Raw genomic sequence first — 17715 nt, forward strand, 5'->3', positions numbered from 1 at the left:
TCTCGTACGTTTAGTTCAGCAGAGTGTACATGTGTTATCAATGAGAGGATGTAATGTAAGCGAGCACCCATTTGTTAGAGCTTATTACATGTTTTGATTGTAATGCACCAAGGGATAAATATATTTAGCGATGTCTGTGCAGCCCTTGCTTTAAAAGTGTAAAAATAAAATTATAGACTTAGCTGTCAGCGCTCCCCCATGTCCTCAAAGTTTCTCCTGCTCACTGCAGTCACTGAGGATAGTGATTGGCCGAGCGACCTGTCAATGGCTTTAAACGTGCCATCGGTGGATGTGGTGAGCGGGAAGAAGCTAGGACGACACAGAGGAGTGCGGACAGGTAAGTATATAACTTCATTATTTTCTTTACACATTTCTCAGTCATCAGCTGCACGGTACTATGACACGTTGCGATGTACGACCCATTTTTAACAAGTTTAAAAGACCACGAACAAGCGATGATCGTTTCTTCGGCTGATCGTTTTCATTTTAAATGAGCGATAATCTGCTGAATCATCCTGATTTGGCAGCTTATTGCGCCATGTAATAGGGCCCTAATCCCCTGCAGACTTCCCTGCTGGTGGCTTATTACCTAAGAGAACAAAAGGGATCAGGCACTGAAATCCAGAATGTCTGATGCTTCAGGCATCATCTGTGATTGGGAGAGTCTGGAGGTCCCTGTACATGTAAGGTAGTCAGCAGCTGAAATTAGCAGGTTTGACAGTCTTTTTGGCCTTATAGGGGTTATCCAGCGCTACAAAAACATGGCCACTTTCTTCCAGAGACAACCCCACTCTTGTCTCCAGCTTGGGCAGAGTTTTGCTGCTCAGTTCTATTGAAGTGAATGGAGCTTAATTTCAAACCGCACCTGAACTGGAGACAAGAGTTGAGTTCTCTCTGAAATGTTTTTGTAGCGCTGAATAACCCCTTTAAAGGGTTTATCCAGGATTAGAAAACAGTAGATAAAGTAGACAGCTACTTTTACTGCAAAAACAGCGGCACCCCTGTCTTCAGGTTGTTTGCTGTATTGCAGTTCACCCAAACTGAGCACAGGAGAGGTGCTGTCTCTGGGACAAAGGGGTCAGAGGGGTTTATCTAGGCCTTGATGACCCCTTTAACATTTGTGCCATGTAGAACTTTAGGCCTACACAGCCTCCAACCTTCCAACTATAGACTACAACTCCTGTCATCCTCTGCCCGCCCTAAGAACCTTTTTTTATCAGAATACTTTCCAGCAGTCCTGATTCTGCCAGGAATCCTGGGAAATAGACTCCAAAGGGGTCGGGATTACCTAAATTCTGCTCCGGTCGGGCTCAAATGTCCGATTTTGACTTTTTAAAAATATTTGTAACTACTGGATTCTGTTTTCATCTGCTTTACCCAAATATTCTTTGCTTCTCTTTTCCCACAGGAGCGAGAGTTGTGTAAGACCTTTAAGATCCCTGTAGACACACTAATAACTTACATGATGACCTTAGAAGATCACTACCATGCAGACGTAGCGTACCACAACAGCTTGCACGCCGCCGACGTCACCCAGTCCACCCATGTGCTCCTCTCCACTCCAGCATTAGACGTAAGAGACCCCCATGACATTTCTCACGCTTGTTTTGGGTACGATTGTTCAGACAAAAGAAATGGTCGACCAGCTCTGTAAATGAGTACTGATAGCTGAAAGGTTCCTGGTGACCTTACCTAGCCGTACACAGGTCTGTGATGGAGTTACAGTCTATCCTGAAAATATTAATAATGTACAATGTAAACAGATGGAGATGGCAACATGGACGTCACAAGTAACCTAAGCCTCCACCTGATTACGTGGTCACATCCCTCTGCCTAGTCCACAGTGCTGACATCAAACCCCTCAGCCCATTCAGCCAGTCTGAGGCCTGTTTAATAATGCATTAACATGAAGAAGTAAGAGAGTGGCTGCATGGCAAATAAGACATCTCCATGTGTCTCTGATGCTCCCAGGACTTTGATCCGCGATCTTTATAGAATTAAAAAAACAAAAAACAAAACGGTACACAGTGATCTAACTGGACTGGCACATGCAGGTAGGTCTGAGGTGGCATAGACTTCACTGCATGCGCACAGAGAGGCTCCGGTACACATGGGACTTATATAGTGGCATCGCACCTCGACATAAATCCTGACAGCCTGTGTGCAGCACATACACACTGATACACCTACACATAAAGCACATACACACTGATACACCTACACATAAAGCACATACACATGGATACACCTACACATAAAGCACATACACACTGATACACCTACACATACACACCGACACACCTACACATAAAGCACATACACACCGACACACCTACACATAAAGCACAATACACACTGATACACCTACACATACAGCACATACGCACGGATACACCTAGACATGTACACTGATACACCTACACATAAAGCACATACGCACGGATACACCTAGACATGTACACTGATACACCTACACATAAAGCACATACACATGGATACACCTACACATAAAGCACATACACTGATACACCTACACATATACATGGATACACATACACACCGATACACCTACACATAAAGCACATACACTAATACACCTACACATACACACTGATACACCTACACATAAAACACATATACATGGATACACATACACACTGATACACCTACACATAAAGCACATACACATGGATACACCTACACATACACACTGATACACCTACACATAAAGCACATACACACGGATACACCTACACATAAAGCACATACACACTGATACACCTACACATAAAGCACATACACACTGATACACCTACACATAAAGCACATACACACTTATACACCTACATATAAAGCACATACACACGGATACACCTACACATAAAGTACATACATACGGATACACCTACACATAAAGCACATACACACGGATACACCTACACATAAAGCACATACACACTGATACACCTACACATAAAGCACATACATACGGATACACCTACACATAAAGCACATACACACTGATACACCTACACATAAAGCACATACACACTGATACACCTACACATAAAGCACATACACACTAATACACCTACACATAAAGCACATACACACTGATACACCTACACATAAAGCACATACACACTGATACACCTACACATAAAGCATACACACTGATACACCTACACATAAAGCACACATACCGGTATAGACCTGTGTGGACAGGGGAGTTCTCCTGGGCTTCACAATGAGTTTTGGATTCATGGAGCTGGCGCTACGACTTGTTTCTCAGAACCTTTGCAGTCACCCTGAGGTTGTGCAGCCTGTGCCGCTGCTCTGGAGCACTTGCCTAATAGTTGCTGTCTTGTGCTTTCCTCAGAGGCATAGCTGGAAGCTTCTGGGTCCTGATGTAATAGCACTATATGACCCCCACCTGCCATATACTGGCATCTTACAGGGTAGAAGGGGCCGGGGCTGGGATGTGACTACCTCTTCACCCTGGATAGCTATATGTCACAATGTAGACGTCACATAGCAGTAACCCCCTCTCTGTCCCCCTGCCCAGGCGGTGTTTACAGATCTGGAGATCTTAGCGGCGTTGTTTGCAGCTGCCATTCATGACGTGGATCACCCTGGAGTTTCCAATCAGTTTCTTATTAATACAAGTAAGTGGATCCAGTGCAGATAAAGAGCTTATGTCCTGTGTGTGAATGGGCAAAATCTGCAGCGCACAAGTGGCTCAAGACAACGCGGAACATCTGTCCTGTAATACCAGGGGGCACAATCCCTGCTCTGCCGTACGTGTGATAGGGAGGGTTGTAGGATTAGACAGCTGACTGCTGCTGCAGCGCTGTATCACATGGCATATGGGATGTAAAGCCTGGGGGAGGCCTCTGTGTTCCTACAGCACTGACTATACCAAGGGCCATCAGGATCTTGGGTCTCTGGGGTCTGAACACCACTGGCATACAGTTAGCTTATAAGCAATAGTACAGGGATGGGGAACCTTCAGCCCTCCGGCTGATGCAGAGCTACAATCACCATCAAGCCTGGAGAGCCAGAGCCAGAGACTGTCCAGGCATGATAGAGATTGTAGCTTTGCAACAGCTGGAGGGTTAATGGTTCCCCATCCCTGCCATAGTAGATATTGATACATCGATTATAGTGTGGGTCATGGCAATGGCTCACTATGTCACCCGGTCATTGATTTTTCTTCTTCTCCTTTTTCTCACACTCAGATTCAGAGCTGGCATTGATGTACAATGACGAGTCGGTGCTGGAGAACCATCATCTGGCCGTGGGGTTCAAGCTCCTGCAGGAAGAGAACTGTGACGTTTTCCAGAACCTGACGAAACGCCAACGTCAAACAATGAGGAAGATGGTGATTGACATGGTAAGAAGACTCAGTCGGCCTCATATGTAGCAGAGGGGCCTCACCGGGTGTAAGGGTGACTGCTACCCCTGCATATAACTCTGTGTATAAGGTTTTTACTAGCTTCCCAGCAGGAAACCGTGTACTCCATCATCCTGCTGGACACATGCCAAAATACACTGTATGACTGATCTCCACCGTAACTTTCCGGCTTCCCTTTAATAATACTCGGGTCAGACCCTGTGAAGACATAATCCTATGACATAATTCTGCTGTCAGAGGGCTAGTCAGAGTAAGAATGGACACACAGGTGGAGGTGTCTGGGAAATGAAATGAGTGGAAATATTTATTTTATTTAAGGGTGGACTCCACCCCAGAGATACCAATTCAGTTTTAGGGAGTCTTCACTCCAACAGCGCTTAAAGGGGTGTTCAGAGATGAAAACACCACAGGTACAGGCTGTAACTTGGGGTTAGTACAGAATCAGGAATTATTTATTCTGTGGGGGCAGGGCCAGGGCAGGGCTATTTTCCATTAATACACACACAGTTACCTTCTTCCCCTTACTTCTCTGGCACAGCACATACTAGTCTCTGCTATGCCATGTGTTGACATGACATAGTGCTGGTGCTGGAGGATGATTTACACAGTACACTACTATAAATGCCATTTGGGGGTTACTGATGCATTGGGTTTGTAAGGTGCTGTGTGACCAAAAAAAACAGCAACAGCTAAGCATTAAGGGAGGGGAAGGTTACACTGCAGCACAGTGAATAAACAGTTGTAGATACACTGGTATTTACTCAAGGGGCAGCTTCACTTTGTGTGGTGAATGATGAGAGGGAAGCCTTGATTTGCCTTTCATAACAGTGTGGATCTTCATCAGACAAATAGGCTCAGCTTGCAGGTACACCAGGGGTACTCCCTCTCCCTCGCCCTCACCGGGCGTCTCTTCTCCTCTTCGCTCTTGTGGCCACACTCCCCTTGTCCTGGCGCCAGCGCTCCAGTGACGTCACTTGAGCGCAGGCACCAGAGTGCAGGCTCTTGTGACCGCTGCAGCCAGTGAAGGGTGACTGACAGGGAGGGAGCCAATGGCTGCTTTACGAGCGCTCACGAGCTGCAGCAGGGGTCCGGACAGCTGGCCTCTGCGGTCCGCCAGTTGAGGACCCCTGGCCTAGACTGTCTCTCCTGCACAAGCTAAGCCACACCCCCACTACTTGTTCTGTCCTAATCTAGCTGTTACTAGAGACAGATTTTCCCCCACAACAGGCAGTGCACAGCAGATTGCAGGGAGGTGAAACACCTAGTGGCTTAGACTTTACAGCAGTTTTTTGGGGGTAAGGAGTTTTTTTTTTTTTTTTTTAGTAAATGTAGTGATTCATAAACCTGTTGGGATTCACATAAGATAAACATGCACTGATGTCTTAACGCCATGTTATAAGGGTACGTTTACACCTACCGTATCCGCAGCGGATTTGACGCGAGTTAGCAGCGAAATCCGCTGTGGATCCAGTACTGTGAATTAGAATGGATCCCATACACGCAGCGGATCCGCTGCGTGTATGGGACCCGGCCCCTTTAACCCCCAGAGCATACATTACCAGCTCGGTGCCGCGGCTTTGTGAAGCCCCCGGGTCCCTTTACTCCTCTTCAGCCAATCAGTGCACAGCAGCCCTGATTGGCTGAAGAGGAGCCGCGAATCTGAATCAAGCCGCGGCACTGAACTGGTAATGTATGCTTGGGGTGGCCGGCTGACGGGGGGCCGGGGCTGCGGGCGGGCAGGCTTTCGGCCGGCGGCGCAAGGGTTAAAGGGGCCGGGTCCCATACACGCAGTGTGTATGGGACCCATTCAAATTCACAGTACTGGATCCGCAGCTGATTTTGCTGCTAACTCACAGGGTCAAATCCGCTGCGGATCCAATAGGTGTGAACGTACCCTAAAGGTAGATGTAATCTATAGGTAGAAGGAAGAGATCTTTTTTAGTATTATATATAGAATATATTGGGGGCTTATAACAAGAGTAGGAGTGACATCATCCTGTAGAGGCAATCCAAGTAATATACCTCAGTATTTATTATTATTATTATTATATATGTATATTCTATATGCGATATTCTGTTTCTATCTTCCAGGTCCTAGCAACAGATATGTCAAAACACATGAGTTTGTTAGCGGACCTGAAAACCATGGTGGAGACCAAAAAGGTGACCAGTTCTGGTGTCTTATTGCTAGATAACTACACAGACAGGATACAGGTGAGTACCAGTCCCATCAGAACTAGTAGACAGTAAGTAGTAGGTTTACTAGTCCTATAGGCCCTTATAGGAAAATACAGGAAATAGTCTGCTATTCCTTTTAGTCCTTGTTTGTTTTATACACAGATGTAGTAAAGCTAAGCACATCAATCTGTACAGGTGTTCTCATGATGGACTGTATGCCCTGAGCTTGTATCAGCCAACATAGCATAGATTTCAGAGTATGGATCATCAGCCTATATCCTACAAATAGATGGAGCTCTAACTGGATCTGCCCTCACCACAGGTCCTCCGCAACATGGTGCATTGTGCTGATCTCAGCAACCCGACCAAACCACTTGAGCTGTATCGTCAGTGGACGGACCGCATCTTGGAGGAGTTCTTCAGACAAGGAGATAAAGAGCGAGAGAGGGGGATGGAGATCAGCCCTATGTGTGACAAGCACACGGCCTCTGTGGAGAAATCACAGGTGAGGATCGGTGGGTAGTTGGGTAGAGGCATGGTTTGATTGGTAGGGAATAGATTGGAAATACATAGATAAATGGATATGCAACACTTGATATGTAACACCCCTGAACGTGCATGTTTATTGCACGTTCAGGGGCTGTAAAAGAAATCCAGGAATGCGAGGTCATGTCATGTGTAGTGTGGAGCAAACCTGACAATGTTTGGGTTCGGCAACATTGTTAACTGTAGGGAGTCCTGGAAAACAGGACATGTATCCGTATTTTCCTGGCAGGCCTAGGGCGGCATCCATCTTCTGCAACCGAATCAAATAACATATCTTCCGGTTCGGATATTGTTGCAGAGCTTACTTAGATTACAGTTTCCGACTTGTTCGGGTTTTATTAGGACAGGAGAAGAGGAACCTTATGCTGCTCACAAGTCTTACCCTCATGTAACATCCTATCGTTGGGGTTCTCATTATGGGATAATCTAATACTTCCATCAGCTTCCAGTCAATATGAGGCCATAGAATGCCACCAAAACATTCGCAGAGATACACACATGGACACCGATGAAACAGACTTGAGGGACTTCATAGTGTCATGTTTATGTACTGCTTCTCGAGAGTGTGTGCTAAGCCTCAGTAGGAGATCTGACCATTGGCGTCCATTGCCAAGTCACAGCTGGAGCTCTCACCCAGGGCCACCAGATACATAGATTTGGACTAGACCTACTGTGATCACTCACTGGATCAAGGCTGAGACATCAGCCTCGAGAACCTTCCAGAATAAAGCTATTCACTGCAGATGCTGAAACTAAGACACAGACAACACTAGGAACGTTGATGGGCAGATTGCTCACTGATCTAGATGGTTGGTGAGACTTAGTTGGATCTATATGATCTCATAGGTGTGACCAGTGGTCTGAGTTGATTCAGAAGGTCATGGAATCTACTTGACTGATAGTCATGTTTTCTCTCCAGAAATGTTTTTTATGTATCCGGTTGCATTAGGTCTTTATGATCAAGGTATTAGGGTGGCCATAGACATGACAGATCACAGTGCTTTTCCTCCATTTTCCTATTAAGCTGCCCTACAGGCAAAATACATGGTATCTTATTAGAAAGGGTTAAGCAGCTGGAAGGCTCATCTGATGACACTTATAATCAGGATTTGACCTTTCTAACCCATATTTCATGTCAAGAAAAGTTGAGGTATCCATCATACATATCAAAATTCACTGAATCCATCAACAAAAATCTATGGGGGACCATATATATTACTAACCTTTGTAGACCTTTATTCGAATGACTACATTGGGGAAGAATCTTTTTTGTCTATGGCTTCAACTAGGATAGTAATGGAACCTTCTGTACTTGTAGGTTGGCTTTATTGATTATATCGTCCACCCTCTGTGGGAGACATGGGCAGACCTTGTGCACCCGGACGCTCAGGATATCCTGGACACATTGGAGGACAACAGGGACTGGTACCAGGGCATGATCCCCCAGAGTCCATCTCCACCACCAGATGACCCGGATAAGGATGAGGAATCCTGCATTGATAAGTTTCAGTTTGAGCTGACGTTGGAGGAAGAAGCAGAGGAATCTGACAAGGACAGGAATAGCGGCATTGAGGAAGAAGAGGGTCCGCTCCAAACCCCCGACATGTCGGAGCAACATCCGGACATGGAGGAGGACACGACAACACAAGAAGGAGAAGTAGAACAGACTGAGGACTCCTCGGACAACACGTCTCCGGTGGAGTCCTGAACCTTACTGACACTTAAAACTCTAAAGACTTCACTTAATAACACAAAGAACTATTTTACACGGAGATCAAAATGTGGTTTATTTCCAGTTTCATATTTATTTATTTTGTTGCTTTTTTAATTTTTTTCCTCTTTTTTTTTTTTGTCGTCGTATTTTTTTGTATTCTCAAGGGGAACAAACACATTTACTGTAGATTCAGATACTTTGCACAGAATAGGAGTTTGTTGCCATAAGAAAGTTACAACACACTCTACAAACAAACAAAAAAAACTAACTTTAACTTATTTTTATTTTTAATACTTTTTTTCCCTTTTCAAACGGATGCAAGAAGCGAAAAACAAGTTTTAATTTCTACGTATTTGCGCATGCAGTGAAAAGCCATTTTTTTTCAGGATAAAGTAAAAACAAAAAAGAACAAAAACCCATCGAGAACTAAACTGAAGAACATAAATAATTTTTTTCTTTGATTTCATATAGTGGAACCTTTTTGTCATTTTTTTTTTTTTTAATTATTGTATTTTTTTTTTTTTTCTTCTAAGACTACAAAAAGAAAATCCTACTCACTCGGCCAAGCTGGGGTCACTCCTGTGGATTATGCTGTATTTTTTTTAAATAATTTAAATTTTTATTTTCAGGGGTGAAGTAGGAATCACAAGGACTGTGGAAGGGGTGTGCCTTTTATGTATATGTATTTTTGTGTCTTTCGTTGTGTGGCAAAATGACTCTCCCATGCAAAGGCTTCTGGGTAATCGGTAAACAGTAGCAATGCTACAAGGTTCCATTGGGGCTTTGTGACCTATAAAAAAAGCGGTGCTCAGATTCTCCCCTGGGGGGGTATAAGGTTGCCCAAGGCGGAAGGGGAAGATCGGTCACCCTCTGTTTGGTAGCCAAACGGTAAATGAATGTGGAATCCTTTAGCCTCCAACAGACACGTTTTGTTTTTTGTTTCTTTTTTTTTTTTTTTTTGGTATAAAAACAAAAGAGAAAAAAATAATACGTAAAAAAAATAGTAATATTTTATTTAAATCTATCCTTCTCTTTACTCTCGTAACATAGATATATCTATATATATATATAATATATATTTTCTAAATGCTTATAATTTATCGATCGCCTTCTCTCATGAGATCCACGTCGACGCCATAGATTTATAGGAGGTTGCAGCGAGAGCAGAAAATTAAACGAAATAAAAAAATATATATATATGTAAAAAAAAAAAAAGGACTAAAAGACGGGGAACAGAATGATTGTCAATGTAGAAGCCTCTTGCAGCTTGGCTGAAAGTCTTCCTCAACCGTACTTTTTGTTAATTTGCACGTAATGGCAATACACTCACAGCAAAGCGTTTTTTTAGGAGACGGCAAGCTGCAAAAGTGTCTGTGGGGGGAGGGGAGGAATATAATACGTTGACTTTCCACCAGCAGTTTATTGCTTTTACATTTTTTAATTAATTTTTTTTATGTTTGTATTGTGTGTGTTTTGTTTTTATATTTTTGTATTTATTTTTGTTGCCAAAAATTCTTGCAAGTCTGTAAGCTGCATCAATGAATATGTGAGAAATCCTTTGTGTTGTAGATGATTTTTACCTTTATGGGTAATATCATTAGAACTAGGAGTGGCTCAGTGCATTTATACCTCTGCTGGGGTTCTGTTAGCTGTCAGGCTGCAGGATCTCTCTGCACAGGATGTCTGCCTCAAAGACCTGCCTTATGGGGGGTATAGAGTGACTATTTGTTATTTATCCTTGTCGTTGCTTTTTACTTCATTTTAGATTTACTATTTATAATGGCCTCTCTTCTGTTTATACTCGACCAAATTGCCTGAAACCCCAAACCAAATCTGGGCAAAGGCCCATACGCAGGATCTCCAAGGAAGTCACATGATCAGTATTAGCTAAGACCACTCATTGGCCCTGTTGTAGCTCGATATAGATTTCAAGGCTAACATGTTTTGGGCACGCTAATTGTACTCTTACAATGCGCACTAGACTCTATAAAGCCTAAAAGATGTCCGTATCATCACTACAGCTGATTTTACTGTAGCGGGGATGATGAATAGACATCCTCCTAAATATTGACTACACCAAAATGGCCGCCTTATATTTGGATTAGTACCCACCTACCGAGATTCAGCTTACAGACAGCAATATAGATGTGTTTATCGTTACATCTGCCTTAAGCCAAAATTTGTTCGCCATAATCTCACCAGTCATTTGTTCTGTGCTTACTTTATGTGAAAGGGCTGTCCGGGGCGAGAGGGTGGAGAGTGAAAAACTAAACACGCATCACTGTGTTTTATTTTAATTATTTTTAGTTATATCTTTTTTTTCTGTATGGCTTGACATAAACTTGCATCCTTCCAAAGATTATAAGTACAGAGAGTTGTATGTAGAGACTGAGGCTATCAAGTACCTTTTTATGCTGGGAGTTGTGGGAAATGTGGTTGTATAAGTGCAAAAAAAAAAAAAAGAAATGATGTTACTTTGTGGTGGTGGTGGCATCTTGGGGGCACATTTATGGCTGGATCACTTGGCATCTTTAATGGATGACTATCACAAAACAATATCCTTAAAGGGGTTATTCAGTGTCCTTAAAGGGGTTATCCAGCATTAGAAAAAAAAAACATAGCTGCTTACTTCCCAAAACAGTACCACCTCTGTTCTGTGTGAAATTACAACTCGCCTCCATTCACTTTGATGGAACTGACCTGTAATACTACACGCAAACTGACAAAAGTGATGCTGTATCTGGAAGAAAGTAGCTCCCCCCAATCCTAGATAACCCCCTTTAAGAAATCACTAGAAAATATTTAAAGGGGACGTGGCCCCAAGTTAGATTAACCATTACCCTGTCAGCTCTCTGAAAGCCTTTGCCCCAACTGGTTCAGCTCTCAAAGTGCCAATCATTGGGCTGGAAAGTGATACGCCATATTTGCTCCTCCTCTCTGTGAGCCCTTTCAGCCATTCAACAGCGCTAAGAGGTCACATGACACATTTTAGTGCCTCCTTAGCGTGATGGAAAGATAGTTCACTAACTAGCACTTAAAAGGGGGGATTGGTGTTTGTGCCCACCAGTGCAACTATGGTAGAGATGCCCCAATGGTTAAAAAAAGAAAAAAAAAGGTTGTCTTGAACTGTATTTGAACTGTATTGTATTTGCCTTTTAGGCTTGCAATAATTGTCCATTATTGATCCCAATGTGTAAAGGAGTGGTCCATACAGGTGCAGGCCCCACCATTATCTCCAAGTAGCAGTGGTCAGTCAGTGCAATCATAATAAATGACTGCGCTAAGGTGTATGGTTGTCTGTATGAAAATATCCTATTGGACTTTTAAGGCAGGTTCATAGAGGATTATGTAGAAGATCCCAATGGTCCCTGGTCAGCCTTGTTCTGAGTTTCTCTGTATAAAAGGTCTAAGGTTTGCACTTTATGCTCTCCTTATATACTGCAGCCTTTCCTGTGACACTAACCTGTATCGAGGAATAGATCAGCCATTCACCGTCATGGAAGACATGTCCACCATTTCACGCCATCTCTGGTGTCTTCACCGCCATTTTGCTTGTTTCTCATTGCATCCCAAGTGAGCGAGCGTGCACTAAATGGTTACGTAGGAGTGTACACTAGCAAAAGAGTTGTCCGTATTTGGGTCGATCTAGTGTTTTCCTCTCCGTCATTGAGCTCTACTTGACCCCAACCTATGTTTTGTCAGGAGATAACCAGAGAATCGTAGCTTTTCATATATGGGTGAAAGTGGACTTCATTCTTTCATTGATCGTTTTTGTTTTTCACAAAAAAAAAAAAAAAAAGCCAACCGAGACTGATTCCAGCAATGTCAGAAAGGGCTAAGTGCTGATTGGATCCCCATGTTAGATGAAACTAAATGGTGGTTACTCTCTAGGCCACATCCATCTATCTCCGATAACAAATTTGTCCCCCCCCCCCCAAAAAAAAAGATTTTTTGCAAAAATATACATCTAGTGGTGTTCACTGTGCTGTTTCCAATCTAGTATTTCCGCTTAAAAGTCAATAGAAAGGCTGAAAAACTCTTCCCGGTAACCACTACTTCATCTACAACCATGTGACTGGTTTTGTGGCCCCTTAAGGCTTGCGCACATCCACCATATTCCTGTCTGTATTGTACTAACAAGCTGTGCTCAGTGGAATTTCCGTGTTCGTCTTTACATTCACCAGATGCTCCCGGCATGATGCTTAATAAACAAGGAAGGCCCCGTTTGCTTTCTGGCGCCAAAGGATGTTGAATGGTTTTGAGGTGTCTATACATAGAGCAGGGCTTGGCCTCTCAGCAGCTTATGTCACAGTCTCCCTTCTCACGCTGTGTCCCTGGTGTTGCTCAGTATTAAATGCTATTAGGCATAGAGAAATCTATTTGTCCACATTTTCTCATTTGTTGTAGTATTATATGTTCGTTGTGTCTTCTACACGCTGATGGATTGCAGTGGGGTAGATGGTTGTATCCACTCACTAGTATTAAAATGTGTATACGATTGGCCACTTTTGGGGTCATATGTCTTTTTTTTTTTTTTTTAACCTAAATAGCTGCAAAATTCCTTGTTCTATACACAGCAGCACCAGCCCATTTTTTGGGGATCACCCATCTGTTCCACTTTAGGGGCATAGCATCACATCCAATTACAGATGGCATTGATTTTGCTATACATTACAATGTAATGAGATTTTTCCTGTGACACATGGTCCCCAAAAGTTCCTTTTTATCCCCAGTCTTAGCCTCTTGGTGTTAGGATTCTGTTTACCTGTATAAACCAAAATCTTTACATTTACAAGCTTGAAAATCCAGCTTGATCTAGACTGGGATTTGGTTGGTACCCATGGCGGTTCCCTTAGTAGCTAAAGCTCTTGCCCCAATGTTGGAGAGTACAGGTGGCCTATGGGCCTCTTAGAGACATTAGAATCAGTGGCAAATGCCCTGCTGGCTGTTAAATCTTCCCTTAAAAAAGGATTTGAAATGAAAATGTTAAATTATTATCAGTATCCCCAAACATCTTGTAATTTCCATTGTGTGTCTAATGTTTTTGCCTTTCCTCATGTGTCATTGATGTGTAAAGTCTAAAGCATTTAGAAGTCGTCCATCACCAGTGGAGAGGCCGTCATGTCTCCTCACCGTCCAGGTTGATATATTAAGAGCATCGAAAATGTGTATTTGTTAGGAAGAAAGACGAACGTTGAAAATCTACTACAATGAAATGCCATTTCTGTACACAGTACTGTAGCAATTGTTTTTTCTATTTTAGCCATCACTTTTTAATTAACTCTTGCAGCCCCGGAGGGACTTTACGAGGCAGTGTTATCGAAGGTCTCCTCGGGGCTGTGTGGAGTTTCCCCCCTGCTCTGCTGGAAAGGAGGGGCGGAGCTTACATCTCCTGTATCCGGCAGTGGAGGGGTTAAGCCTCAATTGAATCCTTTATGGTTCTTGTACAGTTTTTTTTTTTATTCAGTTTTGCGAGTGGTTGGTTTAAAATAATGAACAAAAACAAAATATAAAAAAAACCTATGGAAATATAATGAATTTTTTTTGTACATATGTAATGTTAAGATTGTACATTTCTTCTATGGGTGGGTGCCTCACGTTTGAGAGGTGCTGATACTGTCAATGCTCCTGGTGAGACACATAGCTGCATTCTATGTATATTTATATGGTGTAATATAGACAAATTGAGAATTGTAGAGTCGTTATTTCTGAAATTGTTGTATCACATTGCACTGTCCTCTGTACCTTACCAAATCATAAATTACAGCTTCTGAACTGAATCATAACCACATCTTGAGTCTCTGTCTATTCCCAACTCTCTACAACTATTTGTAATGTGGGGTCTAAGATCTAGTGAATACAACGCGAAGCTACAGCTGTCACCCAGGCCTGGTGCTATGGCAGCCCGTCTCACATATAAACGTGCAGAAGTCACAACACTACAGCAGCTGAAGAAAACATTAGGGCAGATTCACTACTGCAAATGCGGCAGAAAGGTATAAAAAAAATTCTCTATTTTTAGTAAAATTTAAAATCCAGCATCATCTTTGTTCTTTCTCTGCCGTGTATGTACAGTAATCGCCTCTGAAAACAAGTTGCTGCTGTTGATCCTGTTATGGATATTTAGTACTTTGCAGCCAGTGAGTGGGTCCCAGTATTATTAATAATCAGAAGTTATGGAGCAGCTGGCCTGCTTGCTGGTGGTTTCTAGCCAGTAACAGTTCTGGCTGCTTATCCAATGTGGGTAATCGTGGATGTAGCTTTAAAGGGGTACCTTAGCAAGGGGGAAAAAAATCTTTAAAATTAACTGGTGTCAGAAAGTGCCAGAGATTTGTAATTTACTTCTATTAAAAAAATCTCCAATTGTCCAGTACTTATCAGCTGCTGGGTATCCTGCAGGAAGTGGTGTATTCTTTCCAGTCTGACACAGTGCTCTCTGCTGCCACCTCTGTCCATGTCAGGAGCTGTCCAGAGCAGCAGCAAATCCCCACAGAAAATCTCTCCTGCTATTCAGACAAGAACACACCACTTCCTGTTGGACTTACAGCAGCTGATAAGTACTGGAAAACATCTCTGGCACTTTCTGCCACCAGTTGATTTGAAAGATTTTTTTTTTTCTGGAGTACTTCTTGAACGTACAAAAATACGCTAAAAAGGTAAGGGTTTGCATGCGGGTGAGAGACCAGGGCTGCATAGATCATGTATCCAGATGAAATAACCAAATGTAGCTGTCACTTGTATTGGCCCATGTAATAAAAAGTCTAGTCATTACACTCAGCAGCGATGGCCAGTTCTGAAATGGTTAATAGGTCAGGATTGTGGGTTTCTCCGGCTCCTTTGTGTGCGGCGTATGGTTTGTAGTATTGGGGATACTTGGTATTCAGCAGTGTTGTAGATCATTCTCAGCCATTTTACAGTGGAGAATACAGACGTAAGGGAAAAAGCAAGTGGCATCATCCCTGAGTCTGTGCAGGATGTTTGCTGAAGGTATTTACATGTTCTCCTTACTTAGCGTCTAAGGAAAAAGTGTGCTGGGAAAGGATCAGGGATTGTGACTGGGAACACACTGCTCCTGACTGTAGCTGTGCCCTTTATATCAGGACCTGGCATCGGTACCAGTCACAGCTCACTAGGGACCCTAACCATGTGACCCCTGGCCTCCCCTCGGCCAACACAACACATTCACACTATACATTACAGCATAATGTGATGTTTCTCAACCTGTGGCCCTACAACTCACACCATGAGGTTTGTAGTATCTTAAGAGCCACAGGTTGGGGATCACCATCATAGGGATAGAATCTGCCTGCTAGGACTGAGTTCTGAGACCTCATGACGGGAGTACAATGTGCTGTCACCTTGGTTGATGCCTTGGTGGTGTGAGGTGTTTAGGGTTGTGTAACCAACAAACCTGCCTGTCTGGGCCACGGAGACACGACTAGGAGAAGATTCTAGAAGTGACTGCAGAATGGCATTGTGGGTTTAGGCTTTTTCCCCCCCTCCTCTGGTTAGAGCACCACTCCTGGCTATAGGCCATACTTCAACATTTCAATACAGACCATTTTGCACCAAGACATAATTCTTTTATTAAAGGAAACCAGTTCACCATTATTGACTCCTTTCCCTAAAAACTGGCACATTGACTATCATTGCTTCAGAAGTATTTAATACCACCCCCTGCTGGCCACCTCCAGTCCTGCCACAATTATACACTGCAAATAAAATCCTATCATTGATAATCCATAATTTTGTGGGAAATGATAGTTCCATTGTAGCAGCAAACTGGCTGTTCGTTCTGCCAGGAAATGTCATCTGGAGGTGGAGAACCCGTTCTGCATGGGTAAGAGGCTCAGAGAAAACTTAGCTCTTAGCAGGTGTAACAAATTTCAGATAAACAACATCTAGATCTTGCTGATTCCCTGTACCTGATGACATGACTTTACCGTAAGGATTTGATTCCCATGATGATGTCCCACAGAAAACAATGAAAGTCACAGATGCCGCCATCATTTCCATTCCTGGCTTATTACAGCAGGCCCCATCCTGCACATTGCCTTACTAACCTCCAGTGCTAAGACCCCAGATAATATGGGAAGGAGCACAATACTGGCCTGTATTATCAATAGGCCATTGTATACTATAGCAACTACAAGCGTCATACTATTATCAGTAACCATACTAAGCCTATACTGCCATCTGCTGGCCAAAACGATGTGCTGCAGCATCATGAATATTAACCCCCTAATAACCAGTCTATTTTGCATCTCAATTACCAAGTAAGAGCCATTAGTTTATTCATTGTTTTTAACAACATGGCTGTATAAGGGCTTTATTTTGTCTTGCCTTTTTTATAGCACTATTTTAATTCTGTGTTATACAATACAATGTTAATTCTGTGGTATAAAGGACACGACAGCTTCATTATGCAGATAGTAGTAATAAAAAAAAGTTTCTCTCTACTTTTTCACGGTCATTTTTATAGTCATCCATTTACATCTTTGAGCATTTAAAGCCCCATAAAATGCATTGGTTTCCGTGGCTGGAGCTGTACAAGGACTTATCATTCTATTTTTTTTTCTACAAGATGACTTATGGTCATACGATTGTCTTTACTTTACTTTTTGTTCTGTTTCCTTTTCGGCAGGGGGATGAACAATAAAGCCTTTCATTACAATATACTGCAAAAGTAACTAATAAAATATGGCACACCACTTTTAACATGTAACTTAGTGGCAACCATTCAAGAGTTGCTGTCATAAAAAAAAAAAAAAAAAAAAAAAATTTTGATATGCCTGACGACATGTCCACAGTGGATCTTAGGGTCCATTTATCTGCCAAAGATTTGAAGCCAAAGCCAGGAATG

The 17715-nt window shown here is 42.8% G+C and overlaps 1 protein-coding gene across 6 annotated transcripts in view; it reads left to right on the plus strand.

The window, feature by feature from the left end:
- PDE4A (phosphodiesterase 4A) overlaps positions 1 to 11706 on the plus strand; it is a 570117-nt gene extending 558411 nt beyond the window's left edge. For 5 of the 6 annotated variants that reach the window (XM_069946405.1, XM_069946412.1, XM_069946404.1 and 2 more), the window contains 6 exons: positions 1409 to 1573; positions 3566 to 3665; positions 4239 to 4393; positions 6506 to 6628; positions 6915 to 7097; positions 8457 to 11706. In XM_069946405.1, coding sequence (XP_069802506.1) covers positions 1409 to 1573; positions 3566 to 3665; positions 4239 to 4393; positions 6506 to 6628; positions 6915 to 7097; positions 8457 to 8846 — 1116 coding nt within the window. In that variant the 3' untranslated portion in view covers positions 8847 to 11706. The remainder of the gene's footprint in view (positions 1 to 1408; positions 1574 to 3565; positions 3666 to 4238; positions 4394 to 6505; positions 6629 to 6914; positions 7098 to 8456) is intronic. The other variant, XM_069946429.1, reaches the window with a different exon arrangement.
- Positions 11707 to 17715: the final 6009 nt, after the last annotated feature.

This window comes from Dendropsophus ebraccatus, chromosome 1 (genome assembly GCF_027789765.1).
Source record: "Dendropsophus ebraccatus isolate aDenEbr1 chromosome 1, aDenEbr1.pat, whole genome shotgun sequence".
In the NCBI taxonomy this organism is placed as follows: domain Eukaryota; kingdom Metazoa; phylum Chordata; class Amphibia; order Anura; family Hylidae; genus Dendropsophus; species Dendropsophus ebraccatus.